This window comes from Aedes aegypti, chromosome 2, assembly GCF_002204515.2.
Source record: "Aedes aegypti strain LVP_AGWG chromosome 2, AaegL5.0 Primary Assembly, whole genome shotgun sequence".
NCBI lineage: Eukaryota > Metazoa > Arthropoda > Insecta > Diptera > Culicidae > Aedes > Aedes aegypti.
The window spans coordinates 329,308,823-329,335,659 of record NC_035108.1 but is presented as its reverse complement, the minus strand read 5'-3'; the positions used below and the strand labels follow the sequence as shown (position 1 = coordinate 329,335,659).

Genomic DNA, 26,837 nt, shown 5'->3' with positions numbered 1-26,837 from the left:
AAAGAAAGATTATACTGAAAATTGAAGAGCTATGAGAAAAAATATGTAAACCCAACATTTATCGTCAAGTTTACATAAAATTTTCTTGGTGTTTCCCTCAAATTGTCTTCAAAGTCTCATCCCCATTGCTATAAAGCCCATTCAGTTTCTCCAAAAGGTGTACTGAAACAGTGATTAGTTTAAACCTTCGCAAATAGTTAAATTTCGGTGCCTTTTCCACGATCAATAAATTTCAGTTAGAAGTTGACGTCATAATCCCAGTATTTCAGCGATCCAACTCATTTGTACTTCCGTGAGATGTTTCTATAATATGAAAACACTGATAAATAATCAAATTTAGAAAAAAACACCCTTTTGAAAAAAATTTACGATGTTGCTGCGCACGAAACACAGTTGCTGGTTTGAGAAGTTGTCAAAATGCGTTGTATTGTTATCCAATGCACGGAATACTCAAGTAGACTTGTTTGATGTTTCAGAGATGCTGTATTTAGAAAGAATAAACACATCTTAATGAAAAAAGAGAACACCCGGCACCGTAAAATGTCAAAAAAGTTGACTTGGAATTTCATTTACTATCGTTCTTGCTTGACCCAATCTCACCCCCATTTTCAATGTTTTAGACATCGTACCGAAAAAATTTTTTTTTGTGGGAAAATCAAACAGATTCCGGAAAATACCTGTGATGTGTAATGAAAAGACTTTCAACAATCTACTAATACAACGATAGAGGCTACAGCACATGCGTGATACTTTGTACAGGAGAAATTTAATGTTGTAAATTTTATCTAGTTTCAACATGCAAGTTTATTGATGTAGTAAACAAAAACTACTATTTCTAAAAATGCATATTGTTATGAATTATGTGTAATAATATGTTCCCTAACATATGAATTATTAATTTTAGAAATATCAGCATTATTAGCTGAAATATTTTACAAAACATATTTTTCCGTTTTGACCCAATCTCACCCCCTAGACCCATTGTCACCCCCATCGACGGTATTAAAGAAACTGCAGCAACTGTAGGACCATGTATGAATTGCTAATGCAATCCCTAGAATAATCACTAGACGAACTTCATTAGAAAACTCAGGATGACTGCCTCGGATGAATTTCTGGAACAATTTCACAGCGTAACAAAAATGACATGATTGCGTGTCTCAAGGATCAAATTATGTGACCAAATTATAGATTTGCGGTATTTTCGTAAAGGAACTTTTGAAGCAATCTCTGTTGAAATGGCTGAGAAAATTTCTAGCAAAGAAGCCATCGACGTAAAAACTACCAGGAATATCTGTAAATACTCCACAATCGGTTGGTCCAGGATCTTTTCGTAATGGAAATTTCCTTGATTTTCCTGGGCATAGAGTATCATCGCACCTACTACACGATATACGAATTGTGAAAATGGCAACTTTGGCAATGAAAGCTCTCAGTCAATAACTGTGAAAGTGCTCATAAGAACACTAAGCAGAGTAGCAGGCTCTGTCCCCGTGAGGACGTAATGCCAAAAAAAGACGTTCAAATTTTTTTTTTTAAACTCTTGCAAAATTTATTCCAGATCTGTTTGCTACCAGAAATCACGAAAGAATTCCTTCAATTAATATAATATAATACCTAGGCAGTAACGGAAATCGGTCGGAACGGAGCAGAAATCATACCATCTCGATCAACTGGGCTCACATCACCCTCCTAGCAGATTAATCTTTTTCCATTACTGGGTATACTTTCTGGTTAAAGTATTAGGAGACAAAAGTATACTATAACTGCATAATCTAATCGAAAATTTCAACATGCCATCGCACATAACCAACAATGCGAAATATTAAATGCTGCACAAAACCGATAATAGTGGGACACCCAGTGGGTCACACTGCTCATTACGCAGCAAAAATGAATCGCTTTCCTGCCAAACTCCAAACAAAGCAATTGTTTACGGGCGCAGATGATGATCCGATAACCATTATCATGAATACATTAGCGTTACTATGGCTGTTGACCTGCACCGATAGGCCTTCTCGATATAAAAAACGGTCCATACTCCACATACATTTATTGCTACATAAAATTACAACAGGAAGTTGAGGGGGGAGGCGTATTACACCACGCGCGACCGGTCATTTATTTGCACCATAAATCAAAATTAAATTATTCACGGACAAATAGACAGACACCGTGAAAAGGTTGGCTAATTGTGGTGCGCTGAAAAAAATAACCATTGCTTCAATTGTAACAATCGTTGCCGGAATTGAATTGAAACATTTTGCAAAACGCCACGCGAATCCGCAGCGCAAAATCAACACCGATTTTTGATTGACTGACATCCGTTTTTTGGGTACAGCATTAACTATCACACCGTCGTCATTTATGATTAATCGATTCAGAACAAAACGATGATTGGAAACTATCGCACAAACAAAAGGAAATGATATTATCAAACAACATAAGCGTAGGTGAAAACATAGTATTACCCTAAACTTAAAACGAGGTATTTATTAGAAACAAAAACTTAATTGCAAACTAAACTGCAAATGTTTTAAACAAAACGAGTCTACAACAGAAACTATAATCAATTTTTGTAGTTGCTAATCTACGGCTAATGATGACGCATTCGCGTGTTCACCATTCGGTCCTGTTTAGTATTATCTTTCCAATAAACTCTGTATTCGTGTACGTATTTTGATTTCTCTTCACTGCACTATTGGACGTTGTATCTGTTATTTCCGATTATTTCTATTATTATTTCATCTGTAGTAACTTGTTTGCTCTTTTGCGTGTGATAGGAATATTATTCTCGTGTTTTATCTGCTCTGTTTTGTATTTTTGTTTGTTCATAAAAATGTATTTGTATTATGGTTATAAATCGTTTCTATTTTTATTTTAAATGTTTCAATACAACTATTGTGTAATGGTTGTACAAAATAATGCCGTTTCTTTAATTTGTTTTATTTTTCTGGGCAACTGGGCGTCTTTACAAACTGGACTTTGGATGCTAAACAGATCATTCCCAACGATTACAGTTGCTGGGGTACCACAATTCAGGTTCTGTATTTGAGGTTATTTGTTTATTTGATTATTTCAACACAAAACTGGTCAACTGAGCGTTATCTGTATGTTTGTCTATAGAAAAAGAATACTTTTGTTATAATTCACTATGTAAAAGGCAACAATTGTGTTTCTGGTTCAGTGAACGTCCGTTTTTGTTCACCAATAGTCATCAGCTATTTCTCAGTTTATGCTTGCTCATATATTTGTAACTATGGTTGCACTTAATCGCTAGTTTATGCCATACCTTAACGGTACATATAACTATCGTTTTTGTATATATTTGTGATGCGGTGAAAGTGGTGCTCCGATCGCCAGGAATGATCTCTCCCCCAAACTCACGCCCAGCGCGTTACACATTTATCAATTGGAAGAAACTTGAAAATATTCTCGTATAAATATATCATAAAGGCTCTTGGTGAGTGTATTTTCATTTAAAAATCAATAATTCTTATTTCTGCAACAGTAACTTGTTGTAAGTTTCTTTTAATTAGTTTTATGCTCTCATCGTACTATTTTGTGTTACATTTGTACATGATCAGTAAGTATCATGCACTTTACTTAATCTAGATGCAATTGTGATAATCTCCTAGTTATAACCGAACCAAATTGAAACGAAAATCAACAACTGGATAGTGAAACTTAGGAAAAAATCAATACAAATAAACAAGATGCAATTTTAAAGAAAAGTATTTGGAAAACTGAATATAATTATGTCATTTAAAAATACAATTGAAACAAATGTTGAAATATAAACAATTAACTCGAACATTGTTGAACTGTTGCTTGTCTGGTGAACGAGGGATCACGCTCCAACCAGTTTAACGGAAACGACGTTTCTTACCGTGCTTTTTACCACCCTTGGGAGCTTTGCGCTTTTTGCCGCCCTTCGAAGCAGACGACGAAGGAAGCTCATCGTCAAGAGCGCTGATGTCGCCAAAGCTTGTTAGCTCATCGCCCAGGGTGCCTGAAAAGGGACGAAAACAGGATAGAATGTACGGATAAAAGCTCATGGATGAAAACTGATGGTATGTTTAAAAATAAAACATGCGCCGTGTGGTTTCTTTCACTTGCACACAACATTTGCTCGCAAGGTTGGAGGTGAAATGGAATTCCATTCAATGTTCAATCTACAGTATTTTTCACTCTCATGGCACAAATTGATTCAACAAGGTACACTTATATTAACCCTCTCTGCTACATGTCTTTGATCGATTCTATAACATTCCCCAGAAAACAATTCCCCCGAAAACCGTTCCCCAGAAATCATTACCGAGAATTAATCATTCCTCAGAATGCTAATTCCTCGGAAAACCAATCCCATTGATTATTCCCTAGAAAGCTTTGAACCTACTTCAAATTAAAAAAAAATATTTATTTGATTAATTTGAGAGGTACGCCCTTCTTTTGCACAATATATATGTACATCTGAAATGTGGGACCTTCCTAAGCCGAGTGGTTAGAGTCCGCGGCTAAAAAGCAAAACCATGCTGAAGGTGTCTGAATTCGATTCCCGGTCTGTTCAGGATATTCTCGTAATGGAAATATCCTTGACTTCCCTGGGCATAGACTATCATCGTACCTGCCACACGATATACGAATCTAAAAAGATTCCCACAAGATTCTCAAAAGAATATCCACCAGATTCTAGAGTGTCCATTTCCCGGCCATTTTAGTTGTCCCGGGATTCGGGACAAAAATTGATGCTTGTCCCGGGAAATCCCGGGATCCCGGGATTTCTAAGAATTTCGTTAAAAATTGTATTTTTGTTGAAATTGAAGTAAAATTTCAACTTTATAATGTGTTTACAATTAAATTTGAAAAGAGAGATTTTTTGCGATGAACAGTAGAATTGAAAAATTAATTACAACATATGTATTCTAATGAAGTTATAAAAAAAATCATTGTTTACCTTAGTTAATTATGGGTATGTTGGGAAGATTGACGAATTCTCTATTACCTTGGCCTACTCTGATTCCGTGTGTTACCTAATGAGAACTATGTCGATTTTTTATGTATTTATTATTATTTTTTTTAAATGATTGTGACTAACGCGAGCATACTTATTAAGTGGTATTAATGCCATGACAAATGTGAACTAAAGTTGCACACACAAACAATCAAACATAATTTAAGAATGCAATCGCTTGGTGTCAACGCACGTTATTAGGACACAGTTGTTTATGAGTTCCTTACTCCATTTTTCAGTCATGTTTGCAAAAAAGCTGAATAAAATATATGAATGATTCTAAAGTTTTAATTACGATGAACTTCGCTGTTTTAATTACGATGAACTTTGATGTTTAAAAAGGTCACCCGTCAAATCAGATCAAAGGAACAAATGCATGTAAAAAAAGCAAAATTAAATATGGTCAAAAATGTTAGGGGAACATGGTCCAATTCGGACCTAGTAACAGTTTTTTGGCCATATATTTTCAGCACGATGAACGGCATGAAAAGTTTTATGTTTTCGTGAAAGCGCATTTCAGCGCACACATTTTTCTCTCAGAGAGTTTTGTGATAGCTCCTACCAGAACATGGCTAGACATGTTTGAACCAACTTCTCCAAAAGGTCCGAATTGAACCAACCCTGTTCCAATTCGGACCCCCATGTTCTAATTCGGACCACCCTATATTTCATCGTTATTTGCAATGTTAGTAACAAAATATAACCCAGATTTGTTTGGTTTTAAAGCTTATTGAACTTTTTCTGCAAGCGCAAGCATAAAAAAGAAACTCAATGTGTGAGAAATTTCAAACTTATTTGAGTAAGAACAAGCTCAAGTGAAATATGAATTTCATTAAAAAATATATCGGAAACTTGTTCACAATAGGGTACAGTCAACTCTTCCTGACTCGATTTTGAACAGACTATCGTGTATGGGAGCTATCGAGATAAAGTACACATATTTTCAAATTTTGGAACTTTTTTTTATTTATTTCGACAAAATACATTCGAAAAATTAATTTTGAGTAATATTTTCCACACATTGAAACTTTGCTATGAAATATTGGGTTGAAAGGGTGAACTTGTATGGGAAAAAGAAACAGACAACAAACAGACTCGAAGTCTCGGAAATTCAAGTTTGAGAAGTACCTACTTATATTTATGGATTAAAGTACACTTTATTGAAGGGACTGCGCTTTCCTTCGAGCTTGTGAACAAAATCACAGTAAATCGGATAAGGGATAGTTGACTGCATTGTTCTTATAAAGTACTCGTAAACGTTTTTTTTTTATAGCGTATTGCCAAACTATTTTGGATAAAGCTTGGCTGTGGTATTGATGGAGATGCTTTTCAAGTAGCTGATTTATTGATTCCTTTAGTTTTTGGTAATCTACCTCATTTCTTAGATTTTTTGCGAAGCCATTTTCTTGACTGCAACAGAAACAAAGACACTATTAATCAATATTACAACTCCTGTGATTTTCGATCGAGTCGGGAAGATTTTCACGGGGTGAAGCTCTTAGAATAGACTGAGTACACGTTGAAAATCAAGAGGTCCGTATTGAACCGTATCAAAAGGTCCGGATTGGACCAACACACATTTTGAGATTTTCAAACTCGTTGAGCACAAACGGTACATAGACATATCAAAACCATATGGTCAGATGAAAGCTTAGGCTAGCTTAGAATTATTGTCGCTTATAGAAGCTTGGAAATAACGCCAACCGACAGTACACCTGAGCACTTCAAAACAATAAACTAATATAAAAAGCAAACGTAATAACTGAAAGGCGTCAAATTTATTGTGTTACATCTAAGCCAAACGGTGAGCAGAAAAACGGTACCCACGATCTTTACAGTAGCGCCAGTATTGAGAAATGCTTAATGGTCCGAATTAGAACAGGGTCCGAATTGGACCAGGTTCCCCTAATATAGTCCATATTACGTTTTTTGTGTAAAATATATAAAATGGTGTCCTGAATACTGGACTAAGTGTTTTTAATGATTCCAGGAAAATGTACCCAAGATATTCGTAATGCTGAAATGTCTGCATTATTAGCTGTTATAATGGAACTTATCTACCGTAAGGACGCCATTCACCGCTCATTGAATTATTTTGAAAAATCTGAACAAATTTTCGCAATAAAAGTCATCAACATGTATTAGTATACCATAATAGATTGTATCAGAATGAAATTCATATGATTTAATACTATACACTATTTGTAAAAAAAATTAGGCTGTTTAAGGCGGTAAACATGAGTTGAACAATGATTTTATTATGGCATATCGAAAAATGATTCTTAGCTGCCACCCTTTAATATGTTGTTGTGCTATAGTACAAAGATAACCACCAGCTAATGAAAATAAATTAATTCCAACTAGTTGTCTATATAGAGCCTCATACTTAGGATGAGCGGTGAATGGCGCCCTACACATGTATCATTGGCATGCACGTTATGCAGTACCATTATACGTTGTTCACATTCCAACTTCTTTCCTACAAAAACAAATGTTTTATCTTGCGAGTAGCGCAAAAAGTTGCGAAAAATATCGAAAAACCGAATTTTGACAGAATTTTATGTGTTGAAATGCTGTTAAATGAGCGGCGAATGGCGTCCTTACGGTATTTAGTCCGGTCTGTCTAAACACCGATCAATGCAATGCAATGCTTCACAACGCCTACTTTCTACTTGTAAATTTTGCGAAAATGAAGCTGGAATTAGATTATTTATACCGCTGTTACAAAAGAGGTATTTCTTATTATGGCAATGTAAAAACCATATAAAAATAAGATTTATTTATTTATTTATTTGGATTTATGTAACGTAAGGATAAGTCCTTTTTTTAATGTTACACTGTGGTGGATGTGAGCTTTACAAACAATTTATTTACTCTAAGTCAAAGTTTCTGAATTTGTTTACCATATGATTAATTCATCTATTGCATGCGTTCAAGTTCTTCAAGCAAACCCTCTTTAAAGCTATTTAAACTATTGGATAATTTAAGATTTGGTGACAATCTATTCCAAAGTGAAATGCCTCTCAACAACATTGAATTACCATAGTATGATGTTGAATGCTGAGGAATAATTAAGCTATTTGTTCTGGTATTCCTAAGGAATTGCAACTTATCAAATAAATAAGGCGGCTCCTTAGACTTGATTAGTCTATACATTTCAGTGCGCATCGTACCTTCGTGCTGTGCGTACACGAATTCTCTCTGCTCTTGGAAGTTTTCTTAAAAACTACCTAAAGCAATAAAACAGTACTTTTCAGTGCTACACAAACAGTACTTTTCAGTGCTAAAATTAAAAACGGTACTTTTCAGTGCTACTTAAACAGTACTTTTCAGTACTATTTTTTCTACTATTGACCCCTTACGATCCTTGTTTGGACCCGTGCCTTCGATTTTTCGTTGGACCCGTTGGCGAAAGCTAGCGGTGGTAATCCTTCTTGGACACCGTCTAGGGAAAAAACCTCTCGAAGGTCACGTCTTTCTCGTTTATTAACTAAACATGGTATCAACAACTAACAAAAGGAAGGGTGAATCTCTGAATTCACTACTTCCTTCCAAAAAAGTGGGTTTTAAAACTGTCACTACACGTGGCAAGAATGGAAGAAAGGACGTTTCCCCGGAATGCGAAGTTTCTTCCAAGGGTGAAATGAATAATTGTATTGAAATGAGCAATCAGTTCGATGCTCTAGACAAATTTTCCGAACACCAAATCGAAGCAGCCTCTAGCCCAGGCTCTTTGATTCAAGTGAGGAAGCAAAGAGTGCCGCCTATCGTGGTCAGTTGTTCCGAATTTGGGGGATTTAGGCAGGAGATCTTGAACTCCATTAGGGGAATCAAGGTTTCCTTCCAAATCGCAAAGAAAGGAGACTGTCGCGTTTTGCCGGAAACTCTTAAAGATCGCGAACTTCTTCTCAAATATCTTGAAGAGAAGAAGCACAATTTTTTTACTTATGACGACAAAACTGAACGTTTGTTCAAAGTCGTCTTGAAAGGTCTCTCAAGTGACTATAAGTCACCTGAAGAGATCAAAAATGGAATAAATGATTTACTTGGATTTTCCCCAGTCCAAGTAATCATTATGAAAAAGAGAACCCAATCTGGCATTGTTCGGAAAGGGCTTTCTCAAGAATATTATTTAGTTCACTTTAACAAAAAAGAACTAAATAATATTAAAGCTTTACAAAAAGCAAAACTTATGTTCGATGTCCGTGTAACGTGGGAACATTTCCAGAAACCTGGAGGAAATTACCAGAACCCCACTCAGTGCCGTCGGTGCCAAAAGTGGGGTCATGGTACAAAAAATTGTCGCATGGATGCTAAATGCATGATTTGCGGAGGTTCTTCTCACGCTAAGGACGACTGTCCTGTGAAAGAAGATACCAGAAAGTTTCAATGCGCCAATTGCAAGGGCCCTCACAAAGCTAACTTTTGGGAATGCATTTCACGCAAAAGAGTCGTTGAGGCTCGTGCCAAGCAGATGAAGGATAATATCCGTTACGATAACGGTCGTTTCCGGAATTTGCCTGGTAGAGTATCGAACAATGCTCATTTTTCAGTTAACGATCGCTTGATTAGGAATCATACCCATCAGGAAGATCATAATCATGCTCATTCACAAACAAATTTTAATCCGTCGGGTAGCCGTTGGAATCTTTCAATTTCGAATGTATCTACCCACGGTAAATCCTTTGCCGATATCGTAGCAGGTAATTTGAACTCTTCCCCTGTTCGTTCCATGAGTACCCATTCTACTTGTTTCAAATCAAATGGAAAAAACCCTACCGCCACAGGTAACTCCTACCCCGCTTCTTCGTCTACCGAAAATTCCAATGGGAAATCATCAGATGATATGTCTGCCTCTGATTTTAACTTTCTAACTGAACAATTGAATCTAATGATTGATGCAATGTTCAAAGCCACCACTATGACTGAAGCAGTCCAAGTAGGCGTAAAATTTACAAATCAAATTGTTATTGGATTACGTTTTTCTAATGGATCCAAATAATAATTTAAATATTTTAAATTGGAATGCTCGTTCTCTGAATGGTAAAGAGGACGAGCTGTTTAATTTTCTTACAGCTAATAACGTGCATATAGCAGTTATTACCGAAACTTATTTAAAACCTGGATCCAAACTTAAAAAAGATCCTAACTTTTTTGTTTATCGTAATGATCGACTTGATGGAACATGTGGGGGAGTTGCAATCATCATTCATAGGCGTATAAAACATCAACTGTTTTCGTCATTTGAAACTAAAGTTTTTGAAACTTTAGGTGTTTCTGTTGAATCACAGTTTGGTAAATATACTTTCATAGCTGCCTATTTGCCTTTTCAATGCTCTGGACAGCAAGTTAATTGGCTTCAAACTGACTTGCGAAAATTGACTCGCAATAAGTCAAAATTTTTTGTCATTGGTTACTTTAATGCCAAACATCGGTCATGGAATAATTCTCAAAGTAATTCCAACGGCAGAATTTTATTTGATGAGTGCTCTTCAGGATATTTCTCAATTCAATACCCTGATAGCCCTACATGTTTTTCCTCTTCTAGAAATCCATCTACGATTGACTTGGTCTTAACCGACTCTAGTCATCTTTGTAGCCAATTAGTTACTCATGCTGATTTTGATTCTGATCATGTCCCTGTTACATTTCAAATATCGCATGAAGCGATTCTCAATCCTATCAGCTCCACTTTCAATTATTTACTAGCCGACTGGAATATATATGAAACGTATGTTGACTCTAATCTTGATGTTAACACTTCTTTAGAAACTAAAATTGATATTGACAATGCTCTTGAAACTTTAACAAATTCCATTGTTGAAGCCAGGAACATTGCAATTCCAAAATGTGAAGTAAAATTTGAATCCGTGATTATAGACGATGATCTTAAACTCTTGATCCGTCTTAAAAACGTGAGGAGAAGGCAATTTCAACGCACTCGTGATCCTGCTATGAAAATTAGATGGCAGGATTTGCAGAAAGAAATCAAGAAACGTTTTGCAGATTTAAGAAACAAACATTTTGAAAATAAAATTTCTCAATTGGACCCCGGCTCTAAGCCCTTTTGTAAATTATCTAAAATCTTGAAAAAACCTCAGAAGCCAATACCGGCATTGAAAGAGGAAAACAAATTATTACTAACTAATTGCGAAAAAGCTCAAAAACTTGCTATGCAGTTTGAAAGTGCGCACAATTTTAATTTAGGACTTACTAGTCCAATTGAAAATGAAGTTACTCAGGAGTTCGAAAATATTCTCAATCAAGAGAACGTTTTCGAAAATGCCTGGGAGACTGATTTGGAAGAAGTGAGAACTATTATTAAAAAATTCAAAAATATGAAAGCTCCTGGCGATGATGGAATTTTCTACATCCTCATCAAGAAACTTCCAGAAAGTAGCTTATCATTTTTAGTTGATATATTTAACAAATGTTTTCAATTAGCATATTTTCCTGACAAATGGAAAAATGCTAAGGTTGTTTCAATTTTAAAACCAGACAAAAATCCTGCAGAAGCTTCTAGCTATCGTCCAATCAGTTTGCTTTCCTCCATCAGTAAACTTTTTGAAAAGGTTATTTTGAACAGAATGATGGTCCACATCAACGAAAATTCAATTTTTGCCAATGAACAGTTCGGATTCCGCCATGGACATTCGACCACTCATCAACTTTTACGTGTAACAAATTTGATTCGTTCCAACAAATCTGAAGGCTACTCTACTGGTCTTGCTCTTCTAGACATAGAAAAAGCATTCGACAGTGTTTGGCATGAAGGTTTGATTGTAAAATTGAAAAAATTTTAATTTTCCAACATACATTGTTAGAATAATTCAAAGTTATCTGTCAAATCGTACACTTCAGGTTAATTATCAGAACTCCAGATCTGAAAGACTTCCTGTAAGAGCTGGTGTTCCCCAAGGCAGCATTTTGGGACCAATATTATACAATATTTTCACATCTGACTTACCTGAGTTACCTCAGGGATGTCAAAAATCTTTGTTTGCGGATGACACAGGCCTCTCCGCCAAAGGACGAAGCCTGCGTGTCATCTGTAGTCGATTGCAAAAAAGTTTGGATATTTTTTCTTCATACTTGCAAAAATGGAAGATTTCTCCTAATGCTTCCAAAACTCAACTAATAATATTCCCACATAAACCAAAAGCTCTTTATTTGAAACCTTCAAGTAGACATGTTGTCACGATGAGAGGGGTTCCAATAAATTGGTCAGATGAAGTTAAGTATCTAGGGCTCATGCTAGATAAGAATTTAACTTTCAAAAATCACATTGAGGGCATTCAAGCCAAATGTAATAAATATGTAAAATGTCTCTATCCCCTTATTAATAGAAAATCAAAACTTTGTCTTAAGAACAAGCTTTTGATATTCAAACAAATTTTCAGGCCAGCCAGCTGTACCAATATGAACTAGCTGTTGTAATACCAGAAAAAGCTTCCTCCCTGGTATAGTACCAATGAGTTACATAGAATATCCAATGTTGAAACATTGGAACAAATGTCAAATAAAATAATAAATAATTTCAGGCAAAAATCGTTACAATCTTCTATTGCCACGATTAATGCGTTATATGTTTAGGTTAAGTTAGGTTAAGTATATTAAAAACGTTTTTTTTCTCTTATAAGCAGGTGAAATCGCCTCACCTGTAAAATAACTGAACTGCTACGGCAAATGAAATGTAATATGTTGTTAACAAAATGTTAATTAAATCTTAAATTTGTTTTACCAAATTAGGATGATAGTGTTGTCTAATAACACAGAACACCTAGATATAAGAAATGAATGTAATGTTTGGAATGATACTAATAAAGAAATTAAAAAAAAAAAAAGTCTATACATTTGTATACAAGATCTATATGCGTGAAAGTTGGCAAATTTGCATCCGATTAAAGAACTTTGAAATTGTGAAACACTGGAATATCTAGATAAATTATACACATGCCTAATACACGAATTTAAAGCAACTCTTAATTTATTGAGTGAAGCAGCAGATGCATTGCTATAAACGAATTCGCCGTACATAAAATGGGGAAGTATCAACGGCTTGAAAAGTATGATTTTTGTTGAAATTTCAAAATGTCTGCTCACAGTATTCAACCTTTTGAGTGAACCGTATATTTTTCCACATTGGGAATTGATGAAAGCATCCCATGACATGTTGGATGTAAAGATAACCCCAAGGTTATCTAACTTGTCGTAAAACTGTATTCTTTGACCATCAAAATAAAGCTCTGGTTCTACACCCTCCCGTACAGTTTTGATATAATCATACCTTTTGTTTTTGATGGATTTACAGCCAACAAATTATTTATCGACCATTGGAGGATGCAATTCAAGTCATGGTTAATCTTCCTGGCTATCTGGCCATACTGAAATTCCCAGTCATACTAAAATAGATTTGGACATCATCGGCGAATAAGTGAATGGAACAAAAACGCAAGGTATTTGGAAGATCGTTGATAAACAAGGAAAATAATAAAGGTCTTAGAGCGGATCCTTGAGGTACTCCAGATCTAATTGGACTAAATGATGACAACTCATTGTTATATAATACAGCCTGATATCTATCCGTTAAATAAGATTTAATAAGATTAGCAGTTGACTGAGAAAATCCGAATAGATTTGTTAATTTTCTAACTAGTTTACTATGCGACACTCGGTCGAACGCTTTGGCGAAATCAATCAGCAAAAGTATAGCTATGCCTCTTTTATCTACTGCATGGGCTATATCATCGTGGACCTTGATCAATGCGGTATTTGTACTAAAATTGCTTCGAAATCCTGACTGAAATGGGTGCAGCAAATTATTATCAACAACATGTTTAGAAATTTGAGATTTTACTAACTTTTCGAAAACCTTAGAAAATGCACTTAGAATACTAATCGGACGAAGGTTACCAATTGTAGAACAATTTCCTTTCTTTTTAATAGGAATAATCTTAGCACTTTTCCAAGCTCTTGGGAAAATTGAAGTTATAATTATTGAGTCGAAAAGATGCTTGTAGATTGGCAAAGCTAAGGGTAATAGAAGTTTTAAGAATTGAATTGGTATATTATCAAGTCCTATTGCATTTGATTTTATTGAAAAAATACTGTTAACAATGTCGTGTTCCGAAAATTGAAGTAAGCTAAACCCTTGAGAATTGGTTGTTATTGATTCAAATGAAGCATCATTCGAAAAGTTTGAGGTGAAATAGTCGTTAATATCATTAGCTGAAAAATCATCATTTGAAAAAGCAGAATCTTTAGTAACTCATAATTTCTTAATACTGTTCCAAAGCTGTTTACTGGGCAAATTGGCATTGAATTTGAGTCTGTCACTATTGATTTTAGCTTGAGATATCATTGTATTTACTCTATTTCTTAGTCGTTTGTAATTATTTCTGTTGTTTTCTGTTTTGGACCGTTTCCAGATCCTGTACGCTAAGTCACGGTTAACAATTGCAGAAGAAATTTCATTACTAAACCATGAGGTTGAACTGTTTTTCTTGCACCTTAAAGGTATATAATTATCATGGAGCAAAAGTGAATGATAGTTCATGAAATCAAGCAAATCATTAGGATCAGTCATACTTAAGAAAGTATCCCAATCAATGTTGTAAAAAGCGGCTTGCAATACAGTTGCGAAATTAACATAGTCACGCTAAGTGACAACAGGTTCAGCATTTTTTTGGGTTAATCGTATCGAACAAAATACCATATCGTGGTTGGAAACCCCTGGCATTGAGAGCTGATCTTGTTTTGAGACAATTTCTAGAGAGTCGGTGTGGGCTTCGTAGCCGTGTGGTTAGTGTCACCGAGGCATTTAGCCGCATCGTGCTAAGGAGTGTGGGTTCGATTCCCACTTCAGGAAGAAAACTTTTCGAGAGGAATGTTTTCCGACTGTGCCACTGGGCGTTGCATGCTAGTCCGTTGTCTAGTGTGGTGCTTCCTTCAAAGGGCAAACAGCCCACTAGAAGCATTAACGTGTAGTGTCTTTTTTTTTTAAAGTAAAGAACAACCAGTTCTATGGAAAAAAGTAGGTTCAGCATTAATACAAACAAATGACAAGCTGTCTAGCATTTCTTTGAACTTTCGTGAACGGTTGGGATTTAGTATTTGTCCACTTATTTCTACTCAGTGAATCTACTAGTCATTTTCCTAAAAGTTCCTAAGTGTTCCCTACGTCGTATATGATAACGATGTATCTAGCTAGCTAATAGTAAGAGTGGCTACGGATCATTCTGGTTAGCAAAAGGCAAACTGAACGTCACCAATAGTATTAATGTCCACTTCGAATAGATTAATTATTTGAAATGGGCATCAATTCTATCAATGACGCAGAACGTCCGTTGGATCACATCCGAGATATTATTGCGTCTATGCCATATGAATTATGACGCGGCTTTAAACAAAAAATGCCAAAATGTGATACCACCACTACAGGTTACGCCTTTGGTTTCCATCATATGGGCTAATGCAGGCGTTGCAGAATTCGCTCTCATTTGAGAATGAAGCACGATCAAAGCAAGCAAAGAAAAACATCCCATCTGTTGCGGTCCACGATCGTCATTGTATCGCAAGGTGTAACAAGTCTGATAAATGGAAGCAGCGAGCGAGAGCCCCAACGAGAGAGCGATGATAAAATCCATTTTTCTCGCTTGTTTACCGTTGGGGATAGGTGTTTTTCTTTACTGACACGATAAACAATCCACGAACTTCCAATAACAACAGTGTCCCCCAGGCTTGGAGCATGTTTAGAGGGGTTTTATCATGCACTACTATCCCCCCAATCTGATCAAACTTGTAGCAGTATACGATAAACAGTCTCTCATAATGTGCAGCATGTTATGATAGTTACAGAGAGCGATACGTGAGAGATTCTCTCAATTTTCTCAGGATTCAATCCCTGGGCTAATGGATTATGCCCTCCCATCGCGGCAAGGTCGCATAACCAAGGGGAGGTAAATATTATTTTTCTTCGATTCTTGAGGTTTTATTTAACGTCATGGCATGTCATGGTATAAATGAAAGTATGGTAAACATTTAAGTCTACAATTTGATCCAGAAATTTTTTAAAAATCATCATCACCATCTTCCAAGTACAAGAGAAACGTTTTGTAAATCATTGAAGGTGCTGTACTGGATCATACTTGAAGTTAATTAATGTAATTTAGAGATCCAGATTGGCTTACAGTTTTGATAACTACAAATATTGTAATGAAACGCAATAAAAGAAAAAACGCTTTTACTAATTTGGTAGTTTAGTCTTTCTATAAAAAAAATTACCTTTTTATTTTCTCTCCTTTATGATGCTTTTATATTTTATCGAATAAAGTTTGAGTCTGATAAAATATTAATGTTTTGTATTTAAATATACTAGTTTATATCAAATTTTACATTCATCTCGTGAAATCCCGGGATTCCCAGGACGGCATCATTAATATCCCGGGAAACGGGAAATCCCGAAATTTCTCTGGACACTCTACCAGATTCCCATTAAAAAAAATCTTCAAAATAGTTTCATTGCCCTATCTTTCTTATTTCAGCTTTTTCGTCAAAGTTGTCTGTGAACGACTTTTAGAACTTAACAAAACACAAATTTTCATGCCAAAAGATTGCTGATATCTATTTCAGCTCAAAAGTCATTGAAGTTTTTTTGTATGTTATTCAGTTGGAGCTACCTGACAGCTTAACTTGTCAAGGCTGAGCCCTCGGTCTGGCTTTTGCCAAGTTTCCTCTCTACCAGGAGCAATACTCAGACGGACTAGGCTATGGTGCTCACATGAACATTGTTTTTTTATTCGTATTGTGACGTGGTAGTTTTTGGAAAATACCCATATTCCCTTGCTTCTGAGAAAAAGAAGCATTGTGAAAATCAGAAGCTCCAACAGAATTTGTTTGGAAAAGTAGTGTCATTCATATACTGTCTGGTCGAAATTATTTTGAACAGCTTGTCATTTAAGTGTCCGTTTAAGTAATGTTATTGCGATTACTTCTGTCTTTTACGTAAATCTCAAATGCTAATTGTCATCAAGTCTTAACAAAATTAGGCTGTTTAGTCATAGTGTTCTGTTTCATTTCGTTACCCTTGTTGTTGAATGTATTTATTGGTCATTACGTTCATATGTTCTTAAATAAATGAGTCACTTTCCTTGTCTGTTAAACAATTTCTCAAAATTAGTATGCCCATAGTCATTACTACCTTAAGTTTGATATAGTACAGTCTCCTACAAGATTCACTTTTCAGTGGCAAATGCAATGCTTCACAACGCCTACTTTCTACTTGTAATTTTTGCGAAAATGAAGCTGGAATTAGATTGTTTATACCATTGTTACAAAAGAGGTATTCCTTATTATAGCAATGTAGAAACCATATTAAAATAATATTGTCGCCACTTATTTCTACTCAGTGAATCTACTAGTCATTTTCCTCAGAGTAATATTCCCTACGTCTTATATGATAACGATGTGTCTAGCTAACTAATAGTAAGAGTGGCTACGGATCATTCTGGTTAGCAAAACGCAAACTTATCGTCGCCAATAGTATTAATGTCCTCTTCGAATAGATTGCTTATTTGAAATGGGCATCAATGATATCAACGACGCAGAACGTCCGTTGGATCACATCCGAGATATTATTGCGTCTATGCAATATAAATTATGACGCGGCTTTAAGCAAAATGCCAAAATGTGATACCACCACTACAGGTTACGTTTTTGGTTTCCATCTTATGGGCTAATGGATTATGCCCTCCCATCGCGGCAAGGTCGCATAACCAAGGGGAGGGACTTCCAAAGAATGTAGATTTCTGCCATTTTAAGCGTCGTATTCGGCATTTTAAGGCAATAGCACTAGGGACAAAACTCATAAAACATCAAAGTTTGTAAATTTCATTTTTTGACAGACATTAATAGGTGCAAAACATGGTGTGGGGCGAAAAAATGTCTCAGTTACTACAATGCAGTATCACAAAAAAAAAATCTCCAAAAGCATAAAACTTTAGCTGCAACTTATTTAGAGATGAAATATGCTATATAAAATAACTTATTTAGAATGAAATATGCCATACAAGCACAATTATCAAAGGTCGATAATATGAAACGTTGAATTACTTATTCTCTCGGAGGAGAATCATTCTACAGATAAATGTTTACTCACATCCAATTCTTCCATTCGACGTTCGATTACAATTACTTCCTTTCTATGTTTTGTCTCCCAACCAGGCATTGCAGAATTCGCTCTCATTTGAGTGTGAAAGACGATCAAAGGAAGCAAAGAAAAACATCCCATCTGTTGCGGTCCACGATCGTCATTGTATCGCAAGGTGTAACAAGTCTGATAAATGGAAGCAGCGAGCGAGAGCCCCAAAGAGAGAGCGGTGATAAAATCAATTTTTCTCGCTCGTTTACCGTTGAGGATAGGTATTCTTCTTTACTGGCACGATAAACAATCCACAAACTTCCAATAGCAATAGTGTCCCCCAGGTTTGGAGCTTGTTTAGAGGGGTTTTATCATGCACTGCTATCCCCCCAATCTGATCAAAGTTGTAGCAGTATACGATAAACAGTCTCTCATAATGTGTAGCATGTTATGATAGTTACAGAGAGCGATACGTGAGAGATTCTCTCAATTTTCTCAAGATTCAATCCCTGCTCCCAACCATACGGGTCTACAGGGTGTCCGTATATAATCCAAACGACAAAATATGGGAAAGATTATGTCTCGTTGAAACCAATAGAAAATCAATGTTCATTTACTTCATTCAACGCATCTATGTGTTCACAAAAAATGAATTCTAAATAATTTCAAAATGATTGCCTCGTACTGAACAAGGCAAATTAAAAATGTTCGGGGACGTTTTTTCTGAAGGCCGCTAGCCATTCTACAGATTTTTCCCGTAAATTCTAAAATAGATAATCCCAAATGATTTTTTTTTTTCGTGTTGATCTTCGGACTATTAGTTTCAAGATATTACGGTTCAAATCTAGTGAGTTCCAAGGAAATTTACAAAAAGAACATAAAAAATCATTATGGTAAACCATGTAGGAATGTTCAACTTGTTCAGCTTGGTTCAAAGTTTGAACGGTGTTCGCAAATTACACCCTGTACCTAATATTTTCGAATAATGATTTGACTCACAAAAGAATTGAGTAAGTCGGTATAAACAATAAGGGACCGTCTATAAATGACGTAGCGTTTTTTCACTGATTTTTTACACCCCCCTCTCCCCTCGTAGCATTTCGTTACATATGCTGGTACTCCCCTTTGGAAAATACGTAGCATATCGAGCACCCCCCCTCCCTATATTTTTTCAATTGTTTTCCTTAGTGACTGGGTTGAAACAAAAAATTGGAATTGAGAAGTTCAATACAAAGTTTGATATTGATTACTGACTGAAATGAAAGGATAATCTATTCTAATAGTTTGATATACAGTAGCGCTCAAAAGTAATTTGGAAAAAATTTAAATAAACATTTTCCTTGGTTTTGGTTTCCAGTTTCTTATAGACTAAATTATATTACTATTGCTGTTCTTACCATAGAAAATAAGTTTACTATAAAAAATGTGAATTTTTTTTTATTGGATTGATGAAGCTCGTTACTGTCGAGTTAGGGTCCAATATATTTTATAATATATTGAACAAAAATTTCGTTATATTAGAAGATTGTTTTTTTTTTTAAATTATTCGTTGTTAGGAAAAAGATTTCAATGAAGATGATCAAGAAAATATATTAATTTGAAATGAATCATCGTTAATATTATCCAATTTCAAATCATTTTAGCAAACAGTGGCCAGATACATAAAAGATTAAACTTGAAATATTTGGAATGTTTAGAAAATTTTAGCGATTATTATACAAATACAATAATCTCTATTAATATTTCAGTTGATTTTCCTTATCGTTTCCATACTGAATTGATCTTACAAATTACCGAGTTATTGACAAAATTTAATGATAGGGCAATTTTATTAACACTCGAATCTATTATCCTCATTAATATTCAGGCTATTCCATCAATAGCATTGATATAGCAAAACAAATGATGAGTTGATTGGGTGGAGATCTCCTGCAACATTGAAGGCATAATTCACGGAATAAATATCTTGCTTTAAATGTAATATTTGCCAAGAAGAGCATATTTTATTTTCTTGAAGAAATAAAGCCCTAAAAGAAAATATGGATAAAACTAAAACGGCAGACTTTATGTCATGTTAACAAATCGCAAAAAAAAATGTACTACAAGTAGTTAGAGCATTGATTTTTAATCAATTCATTAAACTTATTTCGTTTATTTATAAATTTATTAATTTGGACACGAATATAATATAATATTTACATAATGATTTGAAGCTTCAAAACATATGTTTGATAGCATTTATCAAGAAAATCTGAAGTTTCATAAATATTTTTTCAATCTTGTCATATGAATGTTTTGAAGCTTAATCATAATTTTATAACCCAAGTTTATAAGTAAAAAAAAAAAGAAGTGTCATAAAAAATAATTGTATGCAATTTTTCTCAGCGCCTTTCTTTTTACGGACTTGATTCAAAATGCTACGTCCACTAGCTAGGACCCCTCCCTCCCCCTCGTCACACTTCGTCACAAATTTGCGAAGACCCCCTCCCCCCTAAAAAGCTACGTCATTTATGGACGACCCCTAAGCAAACAGATTTCATCGCTGAAACCTCTTGATAACACTTACCGAGTGTAGTAAGCTTCCGACTCCGGTGCTTGTCCGCCTTGGTAATCGGCAATCGCGTCAGATATTTCTCCTCGTACTCCTCTCGCTCACGCTCCTTGCGGGACAATTTTTGCAGCGCTCTCGAGCTGGAGGAAATCTCCACCGGCGTGTCCAGATACTCCTCCTTCAGCTCCTGTATCAACGAGGACCCCAGCGCTCGCTTCCGTGCCCGTTCCATCTGCTTTCTCGCCCGATCGGACTTGGATTCCTCCTCGTACGGCACGGCCATATGCTTGGGAGGTACGTACACCTCACCGGTACTGCTCGTTTCCGGTTTGCCCAGCCCCGCCTTGGCTGCCTTTGCCTTGCGAAGTTTTTGCAACACCTTGGCAGAGTCATCCGATTCATCTCCGGAACCACTATCCCCGTCCGCACCTGCCGTTTCCGGCAGCTGGGACATCAGGTTCGCAGGGTTGGCTTTGAAGGATGTCGGATCGTCGGCTACGCTCGCACCGGTAACGGCCGTTTTGACCAGTTTGTCTATCTGGTAGCGCAGTTTGTAATCGATCGGACGGATCTTTTCGAGAACTGTGCGGATTTCGATGAGGCGATCGATCGAGGGGTCTTTCTCGATTTTGTGACCTAAAATGTTAAAGTACGTGATTATTCGAGAAACATTCTTGGGATAATGGATTTGAAGTTACCGGAACATTTCCTAAGCACGACGTAAGTCAGATTGATCAGATAGTTGAGTAGCATGTGATATTTGATCTCCAGGAAGTTCAGCCCGTACTCTGTGGACAGTTCTCCCGTTTTGACTCGCTGCAGCATATTGCCAACAAGGTCGGAAACCTGTTTGAAGTTATTATTCATCTCGTCCAGCAGTCGCAGGGCCTGTGGAAGATCCGGCTGAATATCGTATTCGTCAAGTGCCTATCATGAAAAAATCGAAATAGAAGAGAAAAGAACAAAGTTTTATTTTAGTTCGATCCAGACAGTTGAGTTGAGTTGAGCGTGAAAAAAACTAATTTTCTATTCTATCGTTCGACATGTATGATTGGCTGAGCGAAGGCCGGTATCGTTCAGCGCGATGGTTTTGTATTTATAAAAGTGCATTTCATAAATGATGAAATCCGGAACACATCGCCGTTGCTATGGATGCCAAACAATGGCCAGGATTTTCCGAGCTTGGCTCGCAAATAGTCAGGCGAACACAAAACCATCCAGACGTCCCTTCGCCAAGCCCTCCGTTCATGGATCAATGCCGGGAAGGATGGGAGGAAAAAAGTGCGATTCCGTTGGTTTGTCCGTCATAGGAACCGAACGAATATGAACGGTCAGTGCAAGAGCCAACGGAGAACCACATAAAAAGCCTTGATATTAATATCAATATCAATCAAACAGTTTTTTACCAAAAAAAAAAACAAGGAGAGTACCTATAGAATCAACGCTGAAACGGGTACAAACGTGCAGTTCGTATGGGCGCGGAATTTTTCGGATGGTTGGAGATGCGGAAAGCGATGTCGAAAGCGAACCTGTCGACCGAACTGGGGATGGTTCTACCACTGCGTGGAATGACCAATATGCAAGAGCAGGGACTGACTCGATAGAAAAATAGCCTGTTCGGGAAGTCGAGATGAAAAAATAATAAAATGCATCGACTGCAAAACCGATGAAGCCGACACCGCTGTGTGTGATTTTTGGGTGGTGCTGCACAGTGGAGTGATGTAGGCAAAGTATTGAAATAATATCCATTAACACCTCAATTTACGGTGTCTTTTTCAACGTAAATTCAATCAACGTCACTTTTTTACGTGCTTCGCAAATTTAGTAGAGTCAAATAAATGGGAAATTATGTATTGGAATGATAGGTTTCGCAATCACAATTATCTTAGTTGTTTTCAATTTACGCTTTGTATTCTACAGTCGATTCTGCACATCTCGATGTTCTACATCTTGATATTTCTACCTATGTCGATGATTTCTCGCTGAACATTACTAGAGGACCTATGTACAAATGAGAGATTCTCTCCTCTCTCGCTTTCTTTCGGATGTAACAGTGGAATATTGAAGCTTTTGAAGTTTTTCACTATGAATCGAAAGGCAATTTCCTTGACTAGCGTTTCATACAAAAAACGCTACAGAAGAGGTTAATGTGACTCAGTTATTGATTAAAGAGAAAGTAAACAAAGAGAGTCTCTCAATGTTAGATATTCCATTATGAAACGTTGCGCGAGATTTGTTGGATCCCTTCATAGTGCCTTCTTCAGCCGAGTGATTAGTGTCCGCGGCTACAAAGGAAAGCCAAGCTGAAGGTGTCTGGGTTCGATTCCCGGTCGGTCTAAAATCTTTTTGTAGTAAACATTTCCTTGACTTCCTTGGGCATAGAGTATCATCGTACCTGCCACACGATATACGAATGAAAAATGGCAACTTTGGCAAAGAAAGCTCTCAGTTAATAACTGTGGAAGTGCTCATATAAAACTAAGCTGAGAAGCAGGCTCTGTCCCAGTGGGCAAGAAGAAGAAGAAGAATTCTGCATACATTTTCACTCTCCATATCTTGATATCCTCCTTATCGCGATGTGATTTTCATTCCCGATTCTCTCTCTGTATGTCGATATGCCCAATAACATCTGCTTGTTTTTGATATTCCTGGTAACGGAGTGATTTTAAATCTAGTATTCATTAAAAATTCCTGTAGGAATCGACATTCCGGTACTTTGCGTTAAAAATACGTGGGATAGTAATACATCGAAATTGATCTGGAATTCCATGAATAGCTTGTTTCATGGTCAGAGGATTCAACAGAGGAACTGCCATTGGTGGAGCGTACACGTGGAGCGTTATAACATGGAAGGCTAATGTCAGATGACATGTAGTAGAAATAAACTATCATGAATTTTGACTGAGTATTCAGTTTGAGCGATTCTTCGAAGTTTTCGATGACGAGCGTGTTGCTCACTCCACACTTGATAAGTATTCTTAGCGAGAGCTCCCAGAATCAGTTCTGTAGCCTGCCAGTACCTCTAGGCTCGCATTATGTGTCGAGTGCATACATCCTAAGGCGATACGATACTGAATTCGTTCCAATTAATCAGGTGGCAGTTTGCTGTTGAGAGAAAACAGAAAGAGCCATACCCTAGAACAGAGAGAATGGTTGTTTTATACAGTTTTATGAGGTCTTACGGGTGAGCACCCCATCATGTTCCGGTAATTGTTCGTAGAAAATTGATCCTTTGTTGCCATTTTTCCGTTAAATACCTAATATGGGTTCGTCAAGTGCATTTCGAATCAAAACTAGACCCCAAGGTATTTTGAAATCAAAGACTGGTCAATGTCTGTTTCTGCTTTAGTTGGGCTGGATTCCGCTTCTTAGAAAATACAACCAGTTGAGTTTTTGCGGCGCAAACTCGATCCCTAAATGTCCAGCCCAAGTGGATAGATTATCAAGGAAATTTGGCAATGGTCTTTGCAAGATTTTCGCTCGTGGGCCCTTCATAGAGACCACAGCATCATCTGCAAGTTGTCTAAGCGCGCATTTGTTGTTTTTCTTGTTAAAACACGCCTACTTTGATTGTGAATATCTCTGATTGGGGCAAACATGAAAAATAACTTTTGACAAAATGAAAACTTTAGAGCTAAAATAGATATCAACAATATTTTCTCATGTTTTTTTATGTATATTTTAAATTCAAGACTTTCCGTCAAAGGAGTCTATGAACGACCTTTAGAACTTGAAAAAACGCAAATTTTCATACAAAGAGACTGTTGATATCTAGTTTAGCTCAAAGGTTATTGCCGTCAAAATTTATTTTTATGTTTGCCCCAATCAGAAATATTCACAATCAAAGTAGGTAGGCGTGTTTTACAAGGAAAACAACAATAACTTCCAAACGGAAAGAGATAGCGACTTCCTTTGCTCACCAAATAACGTATTTTTGAATGCTCTAAAAGTGTTTCATAGACTACTTTGATGAGATATTAGAATTGAAAACGCTGCAGCCTGAAAATCAGTTTTTGTTGGACCACCCTCTGTCACCATAAGAAAAAAAAAAAATTCTAAATCGGTCAATTAAAAACTGTTTTTTGGCAAATTTATGCTTGAAATTGAATGATCTAAAACTTTGCTGGAGCATGTATATTATAATTTACAAAAATAAGAAAGTTAGTTATACAGTCAACTGTCCTTACTCGATATTCTATAACTCGAAATTTCCCCTAACTCGATGGAATGCGCGGTTCCTTCAATTTAGTATACTTTGATCCCTCTGTATGTCGATACCTCTCTAACTCGATGTTTGAGTTTCTCATGCTAGTTTACCTCTCTAACTCGATATTTTCATGAAAAGTTTCAGATATCCTCCAAATGTTGATAAAATCCATAAATTTGAATGTTATGATTACGCAATTAGTAAAATTAAGGGTTTCAACTAGTTTCTGGGTGATAAAACTTCATTTTTTTTTGTTGACTCTTCACCTACTTCACGGTGAAAGAGTCAAAATTCTACTATTATATTCACGTTGAGGGCCCAGATAGCCGTAGCGGTAAACGCGCAGCTATTCAGCTAGACCAAGCTGAGGGTCGTGGGTTCGAATCCCACCGGTCGAGGATCTTTTCAGGTTGGAAATTTTCTCGACTTCCCAGGGCATAAAGTATCATCGTACTTGCCACACGATATACGCATGCAAAAATGGTCATTGGCATAGTAAGCTCTCAGTTAATAACTGTGGAAGTGCTCACAAGAACACTAAGCTGAGAAGCAGGCTCTGTCCCAGTGGGGACGTAACGCCAGAAAGAAGAAGAAGATAACTATTTTTAATGTATTTTGTAAAATTTACGAAAATTTGAAAATTTGAAAAATTTTTGCTCTTTATCTCGATACCTCCCTAAATCAATGGTCGATTCAGTATCGAGCTAGGGAGACTTGACTGTACCATTTCTATGAAACTGTGGACCACCCTAATTTTTAATAACACCAAACAAAGGGCCAATACAAGCAACTTTGTAGAAGACCGTTTCTGGACCACTGTGCACTGGTTACGCTTATATATATTGAGGCCTATATTAGATGTAGTCCTTTGAGAACCAAAACCATTCGTACAAATCAGTTCAGTACTACGATTCATTATATGAAGGTATAAGAGTGAATGCCTTTATTAAAAACCACACTGTAAATATATATTGCTTTATATAACGAAATCATTCGTTTGAACTACGAAATTATTCGTTGTTTTCTGCAACGAATCAGTTCCGTAAAATGTATATAACCAGCTTCGTAAGAAAAATCAAGCTCCAAATCAAAACAAACAATGACTGTTTATATTGTATGTACTAAACATTTTGTAATCGGAATTCGTTGTTTCGTATTATACGCAATGTACGAATCATTCGAAAAAGAGCTAGATCTTTAGTGCAATGGACGAAATGGGTTCGTGCATATCACCAAACACACAATTTGATGGGATATATACAGTAGGGTAACGGTCGTTTTTTGGACCCCCTAAGGAAATGATTTTAGTTTTTTACCCCAATTGATTAATTCTACAGCTTAACTAAGTCAAAGAACATGCCAAAATGTAGAGAAAAACTTCCTCTACGAGATAAAAATGCCCATATGGTCATCTTTTTCTTGGCATTAACGTCCTCACTGGAACAGAGCCTGCATCTCAGCTTAGTGTTCTTATGAGCACTTCCACAGTTACTAACTGAGAGATTTCTATGCCAAAGTTGCCATTTTCGCATTCGTATATCATGTGGCAGGTGCGATGATATTCTATGCCCACGCAAGTCAAGGAAATTTCCATTACGAAAAGATTCTGGACCGACTGGGAATCGAGCCCAGACACCTTCAGCATGGCTTTGCTTTGTAGCCGCGGACTCTAACCACTCCGCTAAGGAAGGCCCCAATGGTTCTGTAGGATCCAAAAAACGTCGAAAATAATTGAATTGTGAAGCACTGTTTTTCATTATTTTGGACACACCAATACATTTTGGATCCCCGGCATTTTTATCGTTTGACGACAAAGTCCACGACACTGGTTGTATTACAGTAATACCTCGATATAACGTAACCTCGATATAACGTAACCTCTTTATAACGTAACTCGATATAACGTAATTTTTACCTCGATATAACG

General features: G+C 36.4%; 1 protein-coding gene across 1 annotated transcript in view; it reads right to left on the bottom strand.

Annotated features, from left to right (window-relative positions):
* Positions 1–2,651: 2,651 nt before the first annotated feature.
* Positions 2,652–26,837, bottom strand: part of LOC5570636 (neuroguidin) — a 126,207-nt gene continuing 102,021 nt past the window's right edge. The window contains exons 3-5 of the mRNA XM_021845936.1: positions 21,402–21,630; positions 20,719–21,339; positions 2,652–4,012 (exon numbers count right to left, since the gene is read on the bottom strand). Of these exons, the coding sequence (XP_021701628.1) occupies positions 3,867–4,012; positions 20,719–21,339; positions 21,402–21,630 (996 nt within the window). The 3' untranslated portion in view covers positions 2,652–3,866. The remainder of the gene's footprint in view (positions 4,013–20,718; positions 21,340–21,401; positions 21,631–26,837) is intronic.